This window comes from Neomonachus schauinslandi, chromosome 4 (assembly GCF_002201575.2).
Source record: "Neomonachus schauinslandi chromosome 4, ASM220157v2, whole genome shotgun sequence".
NCBI classification, from domain to species: domain Eukaryota; kingdom Metazoa; phylum Chordata; class Mammalia; order Carnivora; family Phocidae; genus Neomonachus; species Neomonachus schauinslandi.
In genome coordinates, this window is record NC_058406.1 from 78,061,616 (window position 1) to 78,082,499 (window position 20,884).

A 20,884-nucleotide genomic window follows, 5' to 3' on the forward strand; every position below is an offset into this window, starting at 1 on the left:
AGCACTAATGTAGTTGAAGTGAAATTGGAATTTATTATCTGAATTTATTAAAAATAAAGGGCAGTGTTTGGTTAAATCATAAGTGATATTCTTAGCTTGGTTCTTTGTTTTACTGCCACTATAAGAATTTTAGTATTATAAATAGGGAAGTAAAAAAAAAAGCTTGGTTATAAAATCCAGCTAATTAGAAAATATGTCCGAGATTTAATAAAGCTTGAGGATACATGCACATGGCTTTTAGACCTTTAGAAAAATTGAGATAAGTGTAGATGTCATTAAAAGATCGAGATTCGGCGGACAACCATTGTTTTCTTGAGAAAATGTTTATGTAAATGTGAGTTTGGAACTATGGAAGAATTAATTTCAATATAATGATGGAAAAGAGAAGTAAAGATGACTCTAGAAATAATCTGGAAATGGTATTAGTTGGTATGAAATTTATAATATTTTTTTAAACAAATGCACCTAGAATTTCATTGTCTAGGGTCATAGTGTTTGTAGTAGGAAACAGAAGATACAAACATAAATGTCAGGACTCTTTTACATTGGATCCAAAGGGGACAGATTTGGCTTTTTGTTTGTTTACAAAAGAAGTATCAAGATGCTTCTCCTAATTAATGATATGAACATATTGTAAAATTGAGTTTCAAGTAGAGTTTTAATATATCAGCGTAATATAGCCAATTGCATTTGGTTTAGCATGTTCTCTTTTATCTTTGTACACTGAGTAAAACAGAACTGAATTATATCAATTTGGACTATCAGTTATAAAAATCATAGGATTTGGGAACAGAGCCAATGCTAGAGAAATAAATTACAATTTTACAAGTAGAAATGTAGTAAAACCAGTAATATGTGTTTGTTTGTTTCAGATCTCTGTAATTAATAACTTCTTGAAGTTTGGGTTAAATGAGCTCAAACTGTGCTTCCGAGTAAGACTAACTAAATACCTCTATGAGGAGTATCTCCAGTAAGTGATAACCTATTTTTATATTAAAAATACTTAAATTGAATAGAATTGCTTATGATATCAGATAGAAGTTTTTCTTTTATATTGGATATATTTTTCAAGGGAGTTCTCTTAGACCCAGAAGCACGTAGGCAAGGACCTCAGCAATTTAGACTCTAATCCTGGCTCTTCCATTAATTTGCAAGTCATCCTTCTCTGCACTTGCTTCCTTATCTCTAAAGTAAGGACAGTCTTTAAGGCCTCTCCCAGCTCCAAACTTTTCCGTTTCTATGAATTTGCACTGTGTGCTAGAATGGGATTTTTTTTTTGTTTTTAAAATCATTAGTTTTAATGTCACTTTCTTACACCTGTTTTAGAGCTTTCACATATTATAAAATGGGAAATCTGGACAACAGGATAGCCAATCCAGACCAGCTGCTTACACAAGATGTAGAAAAGTTTTGTAACAGTGTAGTTGATCTGTATTCAAATCTTAGTAAGGTAAGTTTCTTTATTTTCTTTTTAAAAATTATTTGTTACTTTGTTGAGTTTTGAATCTTAGCAAATTTATATAGAATTGATTTGATGGACATAACAGCATATAACTAAGTGCTTTCATAAGAAAATTAGAGTTGTTATAATAGTTTTAAGTACAGTTATTTAATTTTCTCTTTATTTTTGTGAGGTGTTTTGGCCAAGAATGAAGAATTTAGTGTCTTATAAAGATTTTGAGTGAATTTTGCAGGCTGATTTCAGTAAAAACAGAAATCTGAACTTTTGTCACTTGACGTGTGGACTTGTGGCAATTGCTAGAAATTGACCGTCAGTTTATGTTTCCAGTTCCATATCCGTAACACTAGGCTGGGACTTCTTCCTGTCCATTTCTGTGCTTCAGTATCTCTAATTCTAATAGATCATTTGAGTAATGGCCAAAAAATCTTCACAAGATGCTAGTTGATTTCAGTTTTCTAATTTCTATTTCCCCCCACCCCCACCCCAGAATATTGTCAGAGCTCTTGGGACTGAGGATAGGCCTTACCCAGGTTTCTTCCTGCCCATTTCCTCAGTTCTTCCTCGTCTTGCTATCGTATATCTCACCACCCTTTACAGCTTTTGCTGTAGTCTTCTCATTAAGTCCTCTTCTTTGCCATTACCTAATCCTGCCTTGTCTGGGACATGTATGGGGCACCGGCAGGATCATCTACCCAGCATTTCCTCCCCTCTTCATCTTAGATGCCCTGTTTCCTACTCTAATCCACATGGCTGCTCTTGGTCTGGGGTGGGAGCTTGTCTTAGGGTGGACCAATTATAGTATCTTTGTCCCTGGCCACAATTGATCCAGATGCCCAGTCTACCCAGTGCTAGACACAAGAACTCTCTACAAGGGGCTGGGTCACATTGTAAAGAATAGGAATGCTCCTGCTTTTACCATGTGGATGCAGGGAGGACAGGCAATTCTTAGAGAAGTGCCGTGTATCCATAAGAGTTTCCCCCTCATGACAGGCCCATTATTAGGATTCCTTTTCACTTCATGGCAAACTTTTTATTCAGCTTTCCAGAAGCCTTTGCTAACTGATTCCATACTCTAGAAACTCTGACAACTCTAAATTGTTGATTAATTCAGCCTTCTTTTCTGCTCCCATTGCCACATTTTGAAGTTTGTTTTCTGTGTGTGTAGGGGCGGGGGAGTGTATATACAAATTTTTGTGTAATTCTTTAGACATTGTTATGTATTCTTTACCTCTTGGCACTTGAGCAACTCTACAGCTCAGGTCTTGTCACATTGACAATAGGGAAAATATAAAATAATTGTAGTGGGCTTGTATATTTACTGTTTTTAACATATTGTTTGACCTGTGACTTAAATGATGAGTCATTTTTGTCAACTTTTAAATGTACTTACATTTTACAGGTATGTCTAGCTTCTTGATAATTTTTAAGGCAAAAAAGAACAGGTTAATATTCATAGAAGCCAGCAGAAAGGGGTGGCTATAGACTTAAAGTGAATGAATGTAATGGGGGTTTTTTGAAAAACACTTCAAAATATGTACAAACTTTTGGTATGTCATTTGAGTTGTCTCTGTGTGTAAGGAGCAGTATATTAATGTCTTGTTTTAGTTCTAGAAGCTTGAGTTTTATATCAGAAAATTAGAGGCTCATTCGATTATTTTAACATATGGATGTTGTGATAAAGTAATAGAATTAAACAATATTACGGGCAGGAAGAACCGTTCGTTTTATAGGTGTAGATATATAGAAACCAGAAAAGCTGGTACAGGTTTGAGGTTACATCTCAGGTCCTTTTTATTCACTGTCTTTACACTGCATTGAGAAATTACTATGTTACTAATGGTTAATTGTCATAGTAGAACTACCTGAGTTGTTGGAAAATGGTAAATGTTTTCCCCCTTGTTGGTCAGTAGACATTGGTCATGCTGTCTCTATTTTAAGTTTCTTGAGAATAAGAACCGTTTTCTTTATGTATTTGTTGATCTATATACTGTTTATAGTACATTATATATGATGGGAACTCTCCATGTTGACAATTACATGTTAAATGTTGAGTAGCATTTTATATTTATTGTGTTTTATTAGTTATCAATCTACACAATCTACCTCTTTAATTCTTTATCTTCTAATATTTACAGCCATTTTTAGACATAGTTTTGTATATCTTCAAGTTAACAAGTGCAATAGGAGCACAGGTGAGTTTAATCTATCTTTTAAATTGCTGTAGTACTGTGTTGTAAATAGCTGGATTGTTTGTAGGAATTTTTATGTATCTCAAAGAATGTGTTTTTACAACATGTACCTAATAAAGTCTAGTTATAAAATAATACTGTATTAGAGACTTTAAAAAGTACTCTAATTTGGTGTTTGAATTTTCCTTAAGTTGGATATTTGGAAAATTTTTGTGGCATTAATAACCAGAAGTGCTTAAACATTGACATCCAAGTACTTATTGTTGTAAAGTAATGTCTAAAAAGAGATTTGGATGCAGCCATTTTAATATGAAACTTGAATGTTAAAATATCAGAAATGCCTTTAGATATAATGGTTTTTTAATATAATATGTCATTTTATAATTATATAAGTGGTTGACTCTCTTATGAGCCTTATTACCCTGTCTCTCTATTATTTGTGTTGGTAAGAATGACCCTTAAATTTTGTCTCAGTATTCTCATTGAAATATAACTTTAGTCATGTAATATGTGATGTTACTCTTACATATTTATTACACAACCATGTAATAGTATGACTGTACTGTGTATATATGTACATGTGTATGCATACGCATCTTGTAGTTGATTAATATATAATTTATATAGTAGTTTTTGCTACTTTCCAGAACACTTGGGAAAGTAGGTTTTTATTTGAATTTTCTTATCTACCGTCCTAACCTTCTGCTACCCTTGTTTTTACTATAAGCAAGTGAATAGGCCTAATCCCTCTTATCTTTGTGCTGTGATATTTTTATGGTACTTGCTACATTTTTATAATACCTAAATATCTCTCCATGTATTCCTGTTATCTGATTCTGCATTTCTCAAAGGTAGAAACTGTTTTAGTTCTCTCCTTTGCCCATTCTTGCATTGACTATTGAAATGATTGAATCAATCATATTTAATTTAAAAATATTGAATACAAATTATAGTCCACACATGTTGTGCTAGGTAGTGGGGATAAAAAGATGAGTAAGACACAGTTCCAGCTGAAGAAGGTTTATAATCTAGTGAAAGAATAGATATTCAGACAATTATAATGCAGAATGATAAGTCCAGTAACAGAAGTTTGAATAAAATATTTAGTGTCCGGAAGAATTAGAGGTGTTATTTGAGTTGCTCTGAGGAGGATGAGTAGGTGTCTGTTAGATATGTCAGGCTTGCCAGGCATAATACCAACTTCATTGAATGGCATGTTCAGGAAATAGTTTTTTCAGTATGGCAGGACATAGGATATAGATGGGAGTGAGGGAAGTGCCTGTGATGAGCTTGGAGAGGTCAGCTTAAAGCTTCTCTCTTGGGTTGGTCAATGGGTGATGAGGTTACTCACCAAGTTAGAAGGTATGGCAGCTGCAAGGAAGATGTAGGAGAAGGGAAAGGCAGGTAGAGCTTGTTTGGGGGACTTTAGCTTGAAGCCCTATAGAGTAGTGAGGTAAGAGTATATGGTACTTACTTGGAAATACTGTCTTGGATTCTTAAGAGTGATGGGAGTAGAGATAAAAATTTGGGAGGAAAGATCTAAGGAAGAAACCTCAGGGAATATTAACATTCCAAGAGAAGGCAAAAAAAGAAGTCTGAGAGTGTCTGTGGAGTCTTAAGGGAATATCAGGTAGAGTTCCATCAGAAGAGTTTTAGATGCCATAGGAAGAGTGAGGACTGCAATTAGGAGTTTTTATTTTTATTTATTTTATTTTATTTTTAAAAAGATTTTATTTATTTATTTGACAGAGAGCACAAGAGAGAGGGAGCGAGCACAAGCAGGGGGAACGGCAGGCAGAGGGAGAGGGAGAAGCAGGTTCCCAGCCAAGCAGGAAGTCTGACTCGGAGCTTGATCCCACGAACCTGGGGATCATGACCTGAGCCAAAGGCAGATGCTCAACCGACTGGGCCACCCAGGTGCTCGCAATTAGGAATTTTTAGGTCAGCAAATTCAGGAGAGTTGGGGATGAGATATAGTGTTGGAGGGGGAACAGAATAGATGAGTAGTTAACAGTGTGAAGGCCCAGTGTGTATTTTCCCAAAAAAGAAATAATTAAGGGGGAAAAATTAGCCAAGTCACTGGAGTTATTTATAGAAATTGTGCATGTTGCATCCAGTGAATTTATTATGATATCCTTGAACTTTGTATATTCTCTTCCAATAATAATAGGGCCCAACAAGTATGATGGCCTACTTGATTGTTTCTGGGCTACTCCTAACTCGACTTAGAAGACCCATTGGTAAAATGACAATAACTGAGCAAAAGTATGAGGGAGAGTATAGATTCGTTAATTCCCGGCTCATCACAAACAGGTAAGAAGAAATGTATTAAATTTGGCTGTACTAAAAATTTGTTTTTATGGACATTGATGTCATATAAGTTAACTCCAAAAAGTCTGGAAGGCACTGTTACCAAAATTGTGTGTGTGTGTGTATTTACCTCTTTTGAATAATACATTATGAAAAATACCAGTTTTATAAAGTAGTAATCTTCAGCATTTCTCTTTTTCTTAACTGTGTAGTATCCCTGGTTCACCTCTTCATCTCTTTTATTGACTAATTTTCTGTTAATTTCACTTTAAACACACTCAAAATACAATTCAAATTCAAGTTTACTTATAATACTTCTTCAAAGAAAATTCTGTTGGGGTGCGCCTGGATGGCTCAGTTGTTGACCGTCTGCCTTCGGCTCAGGTCATGATCCCAGGATCCTGGAATCGAGCCCTGCATCAGGCTCCCTGCTCGGCGGGAAGCCTGCTTCTCCCTCTCCCACTCCCCCTGCTTGTGTTGCCTCTCTCTCTGTGTCTCTGTCAGATAAAATAAAAAAAGAAAATTCTGTCTCAGTTTATCCACAAATACTTTTATTTTGAGACTGTGTATGCTCAGTAATTCAGTCTCACTGCATGTGTGTCTACCTATTTTCCAGATAGTTTCCAAAATGGGAAGAAAAAGTAGTAGGCTTTGGAGCCAGCCTGACTAGTTTCAAAATCTGCCTCCTCCACTTATCAATTATATATTATATGACTTCTGGCAAGTTATAGCTTTACTTTTCTTATTTATAATAGAGAATATAGGACTATTGTGAGGATTAAATATGGAATACATACAAAGCTTCCAGCACAGGTTTTGATATGTAGTAGGTACTCAGTAAATTTTCTCATGTATTGATCTGTAAACTTTAAGTCATTTTGAGGCTCCTAATCTTTATTTAGTACCCTAAAACATTTACAAAATTACTTAGAGGATTACTCTTTTAACAGTTCCTTCTTCCTTTATTTCCTTATATTGCTAAAATGGTACCAGTTTTAAATAGGGTTTTGTGCTGTAGGGAGGTGGAGGAGTAGACAGTTGGTTGAGTGGAGAGGTGATTTGCCAAGTGAATGAAAGATGGTATCAGCTAGAATGCTTTCTTTTGCAAGAAACAGGAAACCCTGACTCAGGTAGCTTAACAATAAAGACATTTACTACTTGACATAAGAACTCTTAAGATAGCCCCATTCCAGGCACAACATGATCAGGGCTCTGGCTCTTTGATGTTCTCTTGGCTCAGCCTTCCTTTGTATGTTGCCCCTTTCCTCAGCCTAATTTTTCTTATGATCACAAGATGGCAAAAGCAATTTCAGATCTCACTAGTCTTCCTCCCCTGTAAAAAGCCCAGAAATAAAAACAGGCCATCTCTTCAAGAGAACGGGCAACTTTCCCAGAAGCCCCCCCACCCCTGACTTTGTTTCACCTGAATCTCATTGGCTGGAATGATCACTTGCCCATGCCTTAAGCAATCACAGGCAAGTGATTGGCTTAGACCAAATGGAACTCATTCCTCGTAGATGGGGTTGAGGCCATTCCTAAACCATTTGGGTGCATAGGAAGGGATAGATGGGTAACTAAGAAAATTGGAGTTCTCTCACATAGGAAGAAGGATGTGGAAGAGAATCAGTGATGAATAGGCAGCTAGAGTATTCTGGGTTGTTTTTGCCCTTTCAAGTTTTAGATTGGGGCTAAAATGAGTCAGAATTAGAATGCTCATCTCGTCTTCCTCCATAGGCTTAAACATGCAGAGGAGGTAGAAGGAAGTGAGAAAAGTAATTATAGGTATAGAATTGTTTCTTAAACTGGAATTGTGATACTTTGGGGCTCTGTGTTGTTGTGTCAAGGAAATGGTGAAACACAGGTCGAACATGATTCATCTTTATACAAAGTTAATTTTGTTTGAAGGGGTTGAGGCAAGAGCTACCTTGTTTTTATAATGGAAAAAAATGCAGGTATATTTTGGAGTAGAATATAAAATTCACATATATATTTAAGGGGAAAAAAGAGGCTTTAAAGAAATACTGGGTGTTTATCGAAGGCTTTTTAACTGTACCCTCTAGAGTCCTATGTAAATCTTTACTTTGCTGTTAGAGTTACTTTTCTGGGAATTTTACATCGTATTGAATAGGGAGTGGAAAGACTAGACTCTAGAATCAGATGTGAGTTACAATCTCAGCTGCTTGACTAGCTAGCTGTATGACTTTGACAGACTTGTCTTAATACACTGAACCTTTCTTCATCTGTAAGAATGCCCCCTTTCTTCTAGTCAAGATTCTTGTGGCCCTTATGGACCCATTCAGGCCAGCTCAAGAAAAGGGGAGTTGTGAGGATATGGTGGGATTCCCAGCATAAGAACGACTGTGCAGCCGGGGCTCCTGGAAGCTGGCACTGTGAACTTGTTCAGGCTTGGTTTGCTTTTCAGTCTTTCAAAGGCTGTATGGCATGGCATCACTCCATAGCTTCTCTTAGCTATTGTGTTCTCCTCTCCCTCCTGGGGGTCTGTACTCCCATTTGTCATCTATAATGGCTGCCCCAGCCCTGCCTTCCTAATGTCATAGCAACTTCCTTCTTATTTCTTATTAAAGAAATACAGTTAATTAAATTTCTGAGAACTAGCCCAGCACATCTTTTCCAGCCAGGCTCTATATATGGCATACGCAACATGTGGCTGCTGTGCAGTCTGTGATCCTGTTAGGTGTGTATTTCTGTGCCCTCTGATCAGCTGAGCTAGGAGCAGGGTCTCAAGTACAGGACTGTGGCCACACGCACCCATTAAGCTTATAGTCTTAAGTGTCCATTTAAATAAAATATTCAGTCATAAAATAACTTTCCATTATTTTTCAGGCACTGATAAAATTACTTACTAAATTATTTTCTTTAATAGTGAAGAAATTGCCTTTTACAATGGGAATAAGAGAGAAAAGCAGACAATCCACTCGGTCTTCCGAAAACTGGTAAGATAGCATGCTTGAGGCTCATGTATTTATGGAAAGATTTGATTTTTTGGCCTATGCTGAACTATATCTATATCTATCTATATAGGTATATATCTTTAATCGTTAAGATATTTATTTTTAAGTATGAAGTATTTTTATACTGTATTTTCATAAAAAATAAAAGAATAAAAACTATCCTATCAATACATTGAGCTTCCCAGTTACAAATATAGGTTGATTTATTAAAATAATTGTCGGTGTATTTTTAGAGATTGCTTAGATGTTTTATTTAGTGATAAATTCTTTTGTTTCTGTAGGATTCTTGAAGATACTATGATGGTTATTTAAAGTAGGGGTCAGCAAACTATTTCTATAAAAGACAAGATAGTACATATGTAGTTCAGGCTTTTTCAGACCTTATGGTCTGTATTGACAAAAGTAGCCATATACTCTATGTAAATAAGTGGGTGTAGCTATGTTCCAATAATACTTTTTTATAAAAATAGATGGCAGCCTGGGATTTGGACTGTGGGCCATAGTTTGTTGACCCTTGATTTAGAGTTAAAAACATCGTTTCTTGCCTGATGAATCACAGACCTGTACCCCTGAAACAAATAATAGCTTATATGTTAATAAAAAAAAAAACAACAAAAATTGTTTCTTGTAAAAACTATACATATATCAGTTTTTATTTTCTTGCCAATTGGAAAATTTGAATTCAAGTAATTTTATTACTCCATTTAAAAGATACTGAGTGCCATCTAGATGGCCTGTGCTTGTTCCAGGTGCTAGTAATAATAGTGGTGGACGTGGCGTACAAACTCCTGCCTCTAAGGAGCTTACATTTTAGTGGAAGCTTGTGAAATTAAATTTAAAATTAAATATATATTGAGGTGATTTAAAAAGCTTAAAGAAATAGTCATTTTAAATGATTTCAGGGGTGCCTGGGTGGCTCAGTTGAGCGTCTAACTCTTGGTTTTGGCTCAGGTCATGATCTCATGAGTTGTGGCATTGAGCAGCACATCTGGGCTCTGTGTTCAAGAGGGAGTCTGCTTGAAGATTCTCTCCCTCTGCTCCTCCCCCCACTCACATATGCCCATGTTCTCTCTGTCTCTCCCTCTTCCTCCCTAAAATAAATAAGTAAATCTTAAAAAAAAAATAATTTTAGAAATTGGATTTTTGTCTTATTTAGATTTGACATGACTGAACTTTGATTGTGCTCACTGATAAAATGCATTTAAGGTTTTTCCAGGGAACTGCTGTTCATCAAGCTTGCTGATGAACATGGCTTGCTTATTCTTATCCGTTAGACTTTAGCTCCAAAGTCAACAACTTATTGTGGCCTTGCTTTCTCTGGTTAGTCTGTCTGAAATGGCCTCCACCAGTTACTTCCCAATTTAATGATCTGTTTCCTTAAAAAATGTATTGCAATGTATATTTATCTTATTTGTTTCCTAGTTTGTCTCTTTCATTAAAATGTAAATTTCATGAGCTCAGGGACCTTGTCTGTTTTATTCATTGTTGTGTCTCCAGCACTGAGCACAGCATGTAACACATGGCATTCATTGAATAAATGTTGCAGTCATTGTGCTTTTGCAAAAGATAGTAAGAGGAAGCCACCCTGTACTCAGGAAACTCACATTTTAGTGGAGGAGACAAAAAAAACAACAACTGAATATTTTATATGATTCTGGGTAGTAATGAATTCTCTGACCAAAAATAAAATGGGATGAAATGGTACAGTGTGATGGGGAGGTTGCATAGCTATTTTAGGTAGGATGGCAAGAAGGTCTTTCTTGAGGAGGTGACGTTTTATCGGAAACCCACATGGAATGAGGGAGTTAGTCACAAAATAGAACTGTCTAGGACAGCAGCAATATTCCTGGCAGAGGGAACAACAAGAGGAAAGCCTTAAGGCAGTTTGAGAAACCAATATTTCTGGAGCTCAGTGAGAAGGAATAACATAGAAGCAGATGAAGTTTAGGATAGAGCCCAGTGCCAGATCATGCAGGGCCTTGAATAATCTGATAGATGGAAAAGTTGAGAACATTGAAAAGGCAGAATATAAAACATTTTTAGACTTGTAATTTTGAGGTAGTGCGTGCTTGATTAAAGCTGCAAACTAGGGCTGAACAGCATTGATGACACATTAGCACTTGGTTCAGATCGAGTGTAGTAAGATTCTTGGGGAAAGCAGAGACCAGATGTCTCCAACTAAAGCAAAGCACTGAGTGCCAATCTAGACAGCTAGTGTTTTACCTAAATTAGCTCATCCTTCTGTTTTATTGTTGTTGTTTTGATTATTGATCAGTTTTAGTATTTATGTATCTGATGGTATTGTGAATACAATATTATATACAAATGATACCACATTAACATTTATATGTAATTTCCATTCTGTTTGCATAAAAATGGTTTCATAAAGTATTTGGCATCTGCTCTGTGATAAGTATTGTGCATGAAATGTAATGTACAGTATAATCAGAAACCATAGGCAATATTTGTGGGATCAATAAATTATATAATTTTTTAATTTTCAGTAAGTATTTGGAATAAATAAATCATGCAGTTTTTTATTTTCAGGGTAGATTCATATTTTTACATACACATAAAATATAAATTTTTTTGTATTTGCTTTCTGCCAGGTGGAGCATCTCCATAATTTCATTTTGTTTCGGTTTTCTATGGGCTTCATTGATAGCATAGTTGCCAAATGTAAGTATGCTTTAAAAGAGATAGTGGAATGAAATTTGTGGAGAAAGCGAAGTATTGTTAATGTTTAAATCTTAACGTTTTGTTTCAGATCTTGCCACTGTTGTTGGTTACCTAGTTGTAAGTCGTCCTTTCCTAGATTTGTCTCATCCTCGACATCTCAAGAGTACACATTCAGAACTTCTAGAGGTAAAGTATTAGTAATCAGAGTCATAATAAATTGAAATTTAAATATAAAAAGAAATAAAAGCTAGTTTTTAGTCTTAGAAATGTAAGTGAAAACTAGTATTTATTTCTATTTAAGGATTACTACCAAAGTGGAAGAATGCTTTTGCGAATGTCTCAAGCTCTGGGTCGGATAGTTTTGGCTGGTCGTGAAATGACTAGATTGGCTGGGTAAGTAAGATTAGTAATACTGAGCAATTGCAGAAAATAAGTTTTAAAAATATGTTATACTTAATGATTGTGCCCAGTTGAGGTTAAGGTGAGGGGCAACTGAAGCCCCATTTCCTATCCCTCAAGCTGATTTTGATAGGAAAATTAAGGAAGGTTTTTCTCTGAGAGGGGGCTTTTCATGTTTCCTTAAGAGAGCTGTTTGAGTCTTCAACCAGGTTAGTGGTTCTCAAGCTGTCCGCTCCATGGACACTAGTATTCGGTAAGTTAGAAAATGTTAAGTTGGGGCAGTCTTTTCTTAATTCATGGAAAATTAGGTTAATGAATAGAATTTTTGTATTTGAACTTTTTTGTCCTCCACTGTAAGATAAAGATGAAGTTGATTTTAATGGGGAAAGAAGTGAAAAGTCACCTTGTGGTATCTGTAGATGCAATTTCAAATATGGTCATTCTGTCTAGTAAAATTGTTCTTAGACTGTAACGTGGAATTAAGTATTTCAGTATTTTAAGCTCTAGTACAAAGGGCTTGATATGGCATAAAAAAACACCATAATGTAAAAAGTACATCTGAAGAAATTGGATCACTTCTGATCCTTCCCAGACCTGTGACTCATCCGCATATTTCTTCTTTATTCCTCCTCTTCTATGGCAGTTTAGGTCTTCATGGCAAGTTGGAGGAGATTGTCAACTACTATGAGGAGTCTCTTTCTCTTGAGAATGTGAACATTCTTCCTATTTGTTAATAACTTTTCTTAGGCCTTTATGGTTCATGGTAGATTTTCCTTTCAGGAGGTTTCTGCTTGATTTTCACAGAAAAGTTCTCTTTTGTTTCTTTGATGTAGATTGCTTTCTCTTTGACCATCATGTTATTTTTATTTCCTTGATGTCTTGGCATTAGTTTTGATTTCTCTTTATTGCCACAGTGATTTCTTTCTAATAGTAAGAACACGTCATCTTTTCTCCCATTTTGGAGTAGGAAAGAGAAGAATCCTCCATGTTTGCAGGGAGGTAGCAGACATTTGGCATATATGTAATAAATGCCTTCCTCACACATGAGGGCTAACTTTATACTTGGCTGTCTCTCACTCCAGGAGGAACTTGGTCCATACTTCCTATGTCTGAGGAATGTACTAATACTAGTCCTTGTGTAGTATCTACTAGAAACCTTAAAATTCTAGTGGCAAACAACCTTCTTGACTCACCTGTTAATGAAGTAATTATCTGTTGAGGTGGAGATCCTATGAAACCTCTTCCTTTATCCTCATGTTCCTGCTCTCCTACTGAAACATGATAATAAAGCATGCATACACTATCACTCATACTTTATGATGATGAGACTTCTTTAGATTATTTCAGTTAAATTAAATTGTAATTTTAGAAATTTCAGTTAAGTTTGAATAAAAGTTTTAAACTTACACAGGGTGCTATATGTCAGTTACATCTCAAATAAATAACAAAAATAATAGTAAAAGATATGATGGCCTTTGGAGTTTTCATTATGACTTTTTTTTTAAATTTTAGTTTTACTGCTCGGATCACAGAATTAATGCAAGTACTGAAGGATTTAAATCAAGGCAAATATGAGCGCACAATGGTCTCGCAACAGGAAAGGGGTAAATATGAATGCACTAGGTCACATAGTTTAAGTTTTGGCTGATGTAATGTGATGCTCTGATACTTATTTTCCACTTAAGGTATTGAAGAAGGAGCACAAGTTATTCCCTTGATACCTGGTGCTGGAGAAATCATCAATGCTGATAACATTATAAAGTATGTATAGGAAAAGTTCTTTAGCACCATAAACATTTGTTAAACTGTATAGTAGCGTTCTCTTTCAGCTATGTTTGCTTAGTGTTTAATATAAAATTGTAATTTTTTATCAATTTCCTCTGTAGATTTGATCATGTTCCTTTAGCAACGCCAAATGGAGATATCTTGATCCGAGACCTTAATTTTGAAGTAAGTTATTAAATGATTATATATAAGCTTAGATCAGATTTAAAATGTGAAATGAAAAACTTGTCTGAATATGTAAAATAACTGTAAGGCTTAACTTAGTCTCTGAATCCACAAAATTCTTTTAAAAAATAAGTCTTTGAAACACTTAGAAATCTGTCTTTCTTAATTGTTAGGACTTTCAAGTTTCAGATATTTACTATCAAAAAATCTTTTGCAAATAAAGTCTGTCACAAAAAAGCCATAGAAGATACAGTTGATTGTAATCTCTGGTGGGAAATGAAAATTTAAACATGCAATGTAGTTTTAGTCTACGTTGAAAAAGATTAGGGTTAGGTATTGTTTTGACTGTGCAGGAGGATCTGTCTCTATACAAACCAAATATAGACTCTGTTCTCACTGAAAACTGTAGGAGAGCAGCACAGTAGCACTGTGGTAACATCTCATGCCAAGTGAGGAGTGATGCTGATTCAGTATAGTCTCATAATCAAATGGGAATATGGCAGACCCAATTAAAAAAAAAAAAAGCAAAAGAGGAGTATTTCTGTATGATTTGTAAGACACTCCCAGGCCTAAGGGTTACTGTTAGGATATATGTCTATTATGACTTTATAAATAGTTCCGATGAGAAAATCTTGATGATTGGTAACAGATTCCTACCACATAGGCTGTCTCCCCAAATCTAGAACCCACTAGATACCACTTCTTTAGAACAACACTGTCCAGAACTGTTTGCAGTGATGGAAATGTTCTCTGTTTGCTTTGTCCAATATAGTAGCCACACTTGAAATTTAATTTTAATAAATTAGATCTTAAATAGCTACACGTGACTGACTAGTGGCTACCGTATGGGATGGCACAGCTCTAGAATTCCTCCTCTCTCCATGCCTATACTACGTATGTGACCTTCTATAATTTGTGTTGTATGCAAAGATTCTTTTCAATTGCTTTCACTTTAAGAATGTTGTCTTATAATTTATATAATAATTATTGGATTTGTTTTTAAATTTTTATAATCTTAGGCAAGTCTTCAATTTTGTTATTCTTAGTAATGTATATTTTTTAAGTACATGTCCACTTTCTTTTTAAGGCACTATAAAAATAAAAAATGTTAGTTAAGCAAAGTACTTTGAACTTATTTGACAATGAGTATTATATATTGCCATATTTATCTTCAAGCCAGGAAATACAAGAATACATAGAGAAAATATAAATATAGTTGGTAAATATTGAATGACTCCAAGTATTCCAGAAGTGTTGTCTCATTTAACTCTAGGTGCTCTAGTTAGTTTGGTGTGCAACCTTGGCACAGTAGGTAGCCAACCCACCAGACGATTTCAAGATAAAGCAGAGCTTAGAACCCCATCTGTGTTAGATTTTCAGTAGCTCCCTTATTGCCATTACCCCAGGGGAAAAAGGGTCTGGGATTTCTCTTGGCCTCTTGGCCCTTTCTCCCACTTTCCCTCACTCTGTTTTTATGCAGAAATAGGTTCCACTAGCAATACAGATGTATACATAGATTAAGCATAGTGAGAAGGGGTTCTTCGGGATCTGTATGTACACATACATGGAAGAGATAGAGGAGGAAAAAAGATGGCGGAGGAGTAGGGGACCCTGTTTCAACTGGTCCCCTAAATTGAGCTGGATATCTACCAGACCATTCTGAACACCCACGAAATCAGCCTGAGATGTAAGAAGATATATCTGGATCTCTACAAACAGAATATCTCTGGCGGTTGGTCTCGAGGTATGAAGCAGGGAGCAGTGATTGTGCGGGCAGATATCAGAAGATAAACGGAAGGGGCAGGGAGCCCCTGTGAACTTACGCCATGAAGGCAAAAGTCTCCTGCTCTGGGGACTGGGCACAGACTCACAGATGGGCCGGTAGCAGGGAAAGGACTTTAGGGCAGCTCCCCAGACTGAAACCTGGAGCTACGGGTTTGTGCGTGTGAACTGGGGGTGGCTGGCGGTTTTAGAAGCATGAAGGGCAGAGACGTGCCCGGCCCTGGGAGCGGCAGCTGGGAGCGCTGCTGAGGGGCGCACAACCCATGAGGCTGCGGTTTATAGCAGCACAGACAGAAATGGAGATAGTGTGGCCTGGAGAGCTCACTGAAAAACAGACTGCGATCTCTGTGTTCTGACACAGAGGTTTGGATGCAGTCACTTCTGCTCTGACTCTTGGAAGAGATGTAGAAAGCTGCCAGAGAACAGAAGCCCCCCAAAACAGTTTTCACTGAGCACCGCCCCCCCCCCCCCAGGGGGCAGGGAGCAGGGGGCAGGCAAACCCTGCCCAAACAGGGTTGCCTGAGTAACAGCATGGCAGGCCCCTCCCCCAGAAGACAGGCTGGAAGAACAAGAGGCCGACAACCCTAAGGTCCCTATAAAACAGGTGCATCTTGCTTGGGTTGTGGTCAATACTTTGGACTCTACATTCCCTCAACCACCCCTCAACAGAATGACTAAGAGGAGGAACCCCCAACAAAGGAAAGACTCAAGAGACTGTGGCTCCTGCCACAGAACTAATGGATATGGATATAACCAAGATGTTAGAAATAAACTTCAGAGTAACAATTATGAAGGTGATATCTAGGCTTGAGAAAAATATTAACAACAATATAGAATATCTGAGGGCAGAAATGAGCTCTAATCAGGCCAAACTGAAAAATGCTATGAATGAAATGCAGTCTAAACTGGATACTTTGACTGCCAGGGTAAATGAGGCATAAGAACGAATTAATGAGCTAGAGGAAAAGATGGTAGAAAAGAAGGAAACTGAGGCGGCATGGGAAGAACAAATTAAAACCCAAGGGATCAAACTGAGAGAGATTAGTGACTCAATGAAATGTTCCAATATCAGAATTATTGGGATTCCTGAGGGAGTGGAGGGAGAGAGAGGTCTAGAAGTTATATTTGAGTAAATCGTAGCTGAGGGAAGGAATCTGGGGAAGGAAACAAGCTTTCGTGTCCGAGAGGCAGAGAGGACCCCTCCCAAGATCAATGAGAACAGACCGACACCATGACACATAATAGTACAATTCGCAAATCTTAGATCCAAAGAAACAATCTTGAAAGCAGCAAGGGGGAAGAGATTTCTTACATACGGAGGGAGGAACATCAGAATAATGTCAGACCTGTCCACAGAGACCTGGCAAGCCAGAAAGGGATGGCAAGACATATTTTGGGTACTAAATGAGAAGAACATGCAGCCAAGGATACTTCATCCAGCAAGGCTGTCATTCAGAATGGATGGAGAGACAAGGAACTTCCAAGACTAGCAGAAACTGAAAGAATATATGACCACCAAGCCGGCCCTGCAAGAAATATTAAGGGGGGGTTCTATAAAAGGAGAAAGACCCCAAGAGTGATATAGAACAGAAATTTACAGGGACAATCTATAAAAACAATGTCTTCACAGGCAACATGATGACAATAAATTCATATCTTTACATAATCACTGTCAACGTGAATGGCCTAAATGCTCCCATGAACCGGCACAGGGTGCAGATTGGATAAAAAGACATGACCCATCCCTATGCTGGCTACAAGGGACTCATTTTGGATAAAAAGATGTGACCCATCCCTATGCTGTCTACAAGGGACTAATTTTGAACCTAAAGATACATCCAGATTGAAAGTGAAGGGATGGAGAACCATTTTTCATGCCAACGGACCTCAAAAGAAAGTGGGGTAGCAATTCTCATATCAGACAAATTAGATTTTAAGCTAAAGACTATAGTTAGAGACACAGAAGGACACTATATTATTCATAAAGGGTCTATCCAATAAGAGGATCTAATAATTGTAAATATCTATGCCCCCAACATGGGAGCAGCCAACTACATAAGCCAATTGTTAACCAAAATAAAGAGACATATTGATAATAATACGTTAATAGTAGGAGACCTCAACACTTCACTCTCAGCAATAGACAGATCATCTAAGCAGAAAAATAAACAAGAGCTTTGAATGACACACTGGACCAGATGGGCCTCTACACCCTAAAACAACAGAATACTCATTCTTCTTGAACGCACATGGAACTTTCTCCAGAATAGACCACATACTGGGTCACAAATCAGGTCTCAACCGATACCAAAAGATTGAGATTATTCTCTGTATATTCTCAGACCACAATGCTTTGAAACTGATTCTCTGTATATTCTCAGACCACATGCTTTGAAAGAAAAAATTTGGAAGAAATTCAAACACTTGGAAGCTAAAGACCATCCTGCTTAAGAATGTGTGGGTCAACCAGGAAATCAAAGAAGAACTTAAACAATTCATGGAAACCAATGAGAACGAAAACACATTGGTCCAAAACCTATGGGATACTGCAAAGGCGGTCCTAAGGGGGAAATACATAGCCATCCAAGCCTCACTCAAAAAAATAGAAAAATCAGGGGCGCCTGGGTGGCTCAGTCGTTAAGCGTCTGCCTTCGGCTCAGGTCATGGTCCCAGGGTCCTGGGATCGAGCCCCGCATCGGGCTTCCTGCTCTGCTGGAAGCCTGCTCTCCCTCTCCCGCTCCCCCTGCTTGTGTTCCTCCTCTCGCTGTATCTCTCTCTGTCAAATAAATAAAATCTTTAAAAAAAAAAAAAAAATCACAAATACACAAACTAACTTTACACCTTAAAGAACTGGAGAAAGAACAATAAGTAAAGCCTAAGCCACACATTAGAAGAGAAATAATTACGATTAGAGCAGAGATCAATGAATTAGAAACCAGAAATACAGTAGAGCAGATCAACGAAACTAGAAGCTGGTTCTTTGAAAGAATTAATAAGATCGATAAACCACTGGCCAGACTTACCCAAAAGAAAAGAGAAAGGACCCAAATTAATAAAATTATGAATGAAAGGGGAGAGATCACGACTAACACCAAGGAGATAGAAACAATTATTAGAAATTATTATCAACAACTATATGCCAATAAATTAAGCAACCTGGAAGAAATGGATGCCTTCCTGGAAAGCTGTAAACTCCAAAGACTGAAACAGGAAGAAAAATAGACAACCTGAATAGACCAATAACCAGTAATGAGATTGAAGCAGTGATCAAAAACCTCCCCAAAAACAAGAGTCCAGGGCCTGATGGATTCCCTGGGGAATTCTACCAAACATTCAAAGAAGAAATAATACCTATTCTCCTGAAACTGTTTCAAAAAAATAGAAGGAAAACTTCCAAACTCATTCTATGAGGCCAGCATTATCTTGATCCCAAAACCAGGCAAAGACCCCATCAAAAAGGAGAATTATAGACCAATATCCCTGATGAATATGGATGCCAAAATTCTCAACAAGATTCTAGCTAATAGGATCACCAACAGTACATTAAAAGGATTATCCATCACGACCAGGTGGGATTTATCACTGGGATGCAAGGGTGGTTCAACATTCACAAATCAATCAATATGATAGAACACATTAATAAGAGGAGAGACAAGAACCATATGGCTCTCTCAATTGATGCAGAAAAAGTATTTGACAAAATACAGCATCCTTTCCTGATTAAAACTCTTCAGAGTGCAGGGATAGAGGGAACATTCCTTAATTTCATAAAAACCATCTATGAAAAGCCCACAGCAAATATCATTCTCAATGGGGAAAAGCTGAGAGCCTTTCCCTTAAGATCGGGAACACAACAAGGATGCCCACTCTTCGCTGCTACTGTTCAACATAGTGCTGTTGTCTGCAATCAGACAACAAAAAGAAATAAAAGATATTCAAATTGGCAAAGAAGAAGTCAAACTCTCTCTTTCGCAGGTGACATGGTACTTTATGTGGAAAACCCAAAAGACTCCACCCCCAAATTACTAGAACTCATCCAGCAATTCAGTAATGTGGCAGGATACAAAATCAATGCACAGAAATCAGTTGCTTTCCTATACGCTAACAATGTAACTGTGGAAAGAGAAATTAGGGAATTGATTCCATTTACGATAGCACCAAAAACCATAAGATACCTTGGAATAAACCTAACCAAAGAAGTAAAGGATCTCTACCCTAGAAATTACAGAACACTTCTGAAAGAAATTGAAGAAGACATAAAAAGATGGAAAAACATTCCAGGCTCATGGATTGGAAGAATAAACATTGTTAAAATGTGTATGCTGCCCAGAGCAATCTATACTTTAAACACCATCCCGATCAAAATACCAATGGCATTTTTCAAAGTGCTGGAACAAACAGTCCTAAAATTTGTATGGAACCAGAAAAGACCCTGAATCACCAAGGAAATGTTGAAAAAGAAAAACAAAGCTGGGGGCATCACATTGCCAGATTTCAAGCTATATTGCAAAGCCGTACTAAGACAGCATGGTACTGGCACAAAAACAGACACAGAGCAGTGGAACAGAATAGAGAGCCCAGATATGGACCCTCAACTCTATGGTCAACTAATCTTCGACAAAGCAGGGAAAAATATGCAATGGAAAAAAGACAGTCTCTTCAATAAATGGTGCTAGGAAAATTGGACAGCTATATACAAAAGAATGCAACGCGACCATTTTCTTACACCATACACAAAGATAAACTCAGAATGGATGAAAGACCTCAGTGTGAGACAGGAATCCGTGAAAATCCTAAAGGAGAGCATAGGCAGTAACCTCTTCAACATCGGCCACAGCAACTTCTTTCAAGACACGTCTCCAAAGGCAAGGGAAACAAAAAAAGGGAAAATGAACTTTTGGGACTTCATCAAGATCAAAAGCTTCTGCACAGCAAAGGAAACAGTCAACAAAACAAAGAGGCAACCCATGGAATGGGAGAAGATATTTGCAAATGACACTACAGACAAAGGGCTGGTATCCAAGATCTATAAAGAACTTCTCAAAATCAACACCCAAAAACAAATGGTCAAGTCAAATGGGCAGAAGATATGAACAGACACTTCTCCAAAGAAGACATATGAATGGGTAACAGACACATGA

At 37.1% G+C, this 20,884-nt stretch overlaps 1 protein-coding gene across 3 annotated transcripts in view; it reads left to right on the forward strand.

The window, feature by feature from the left end:
• Positions 1 to 20,884, forward strand: part of ABCD3 (ATP binding cassette subfamily D member 3) — a 78,621-nt gene that overhangs the window by 38,564 nt on the left and 19,173 nt on the right. Inside the window, exons 6-16 of one of the 3 annotated variants that reach the window (XM_021689954.2) lie at positions 873 to 970; positions 1,327 to 1,450; positions 3,598 to 3,654; positions 5,822 to 5,964; positions 8,846 to 8,915; positions 11,543 to 11,612; positions 11,701 to 11,798; positions 11,914 to 12,005; positions 13,524 to 13,615; positions 13,697 to 13,772; positions 13,898 to 13,961. In XM_021689954.2, coding sequence (XP_021545629.1) covers positions 873 to 970; positions 1,327 to 1,450; positions 3,598 to 3,654; positions 5,822 to 5,964; positions 8,846 to 8,915; positions 11,543 to 11,612; positions 11,701 to 11,798; positions 11,914 to 12,005; positions 13,524 to 13,615; positions 13,697 to 13,772; positions 13,898 to 13,961 — 984 coding nt within the window. The remainder of the gene's footprint in view (positions 1 to 872; positions 971 to 1,326; positions 1,451 to 3,597; positions 3,655 to 5,821; positions 5,965 to 8,845; positions 8,916 to 11,542; positions 11,613 to 11,700; positions 11,799 to 11,913; positions 12,006 to 13,523; positions 13,616 to 13,696; positions 13,773 to 13,897; positions 13,962 to 20,884) is intronic. The other 2 variants (XM_044914566.1, XM_044914567.1) reach the window with 2 other exon arrangements.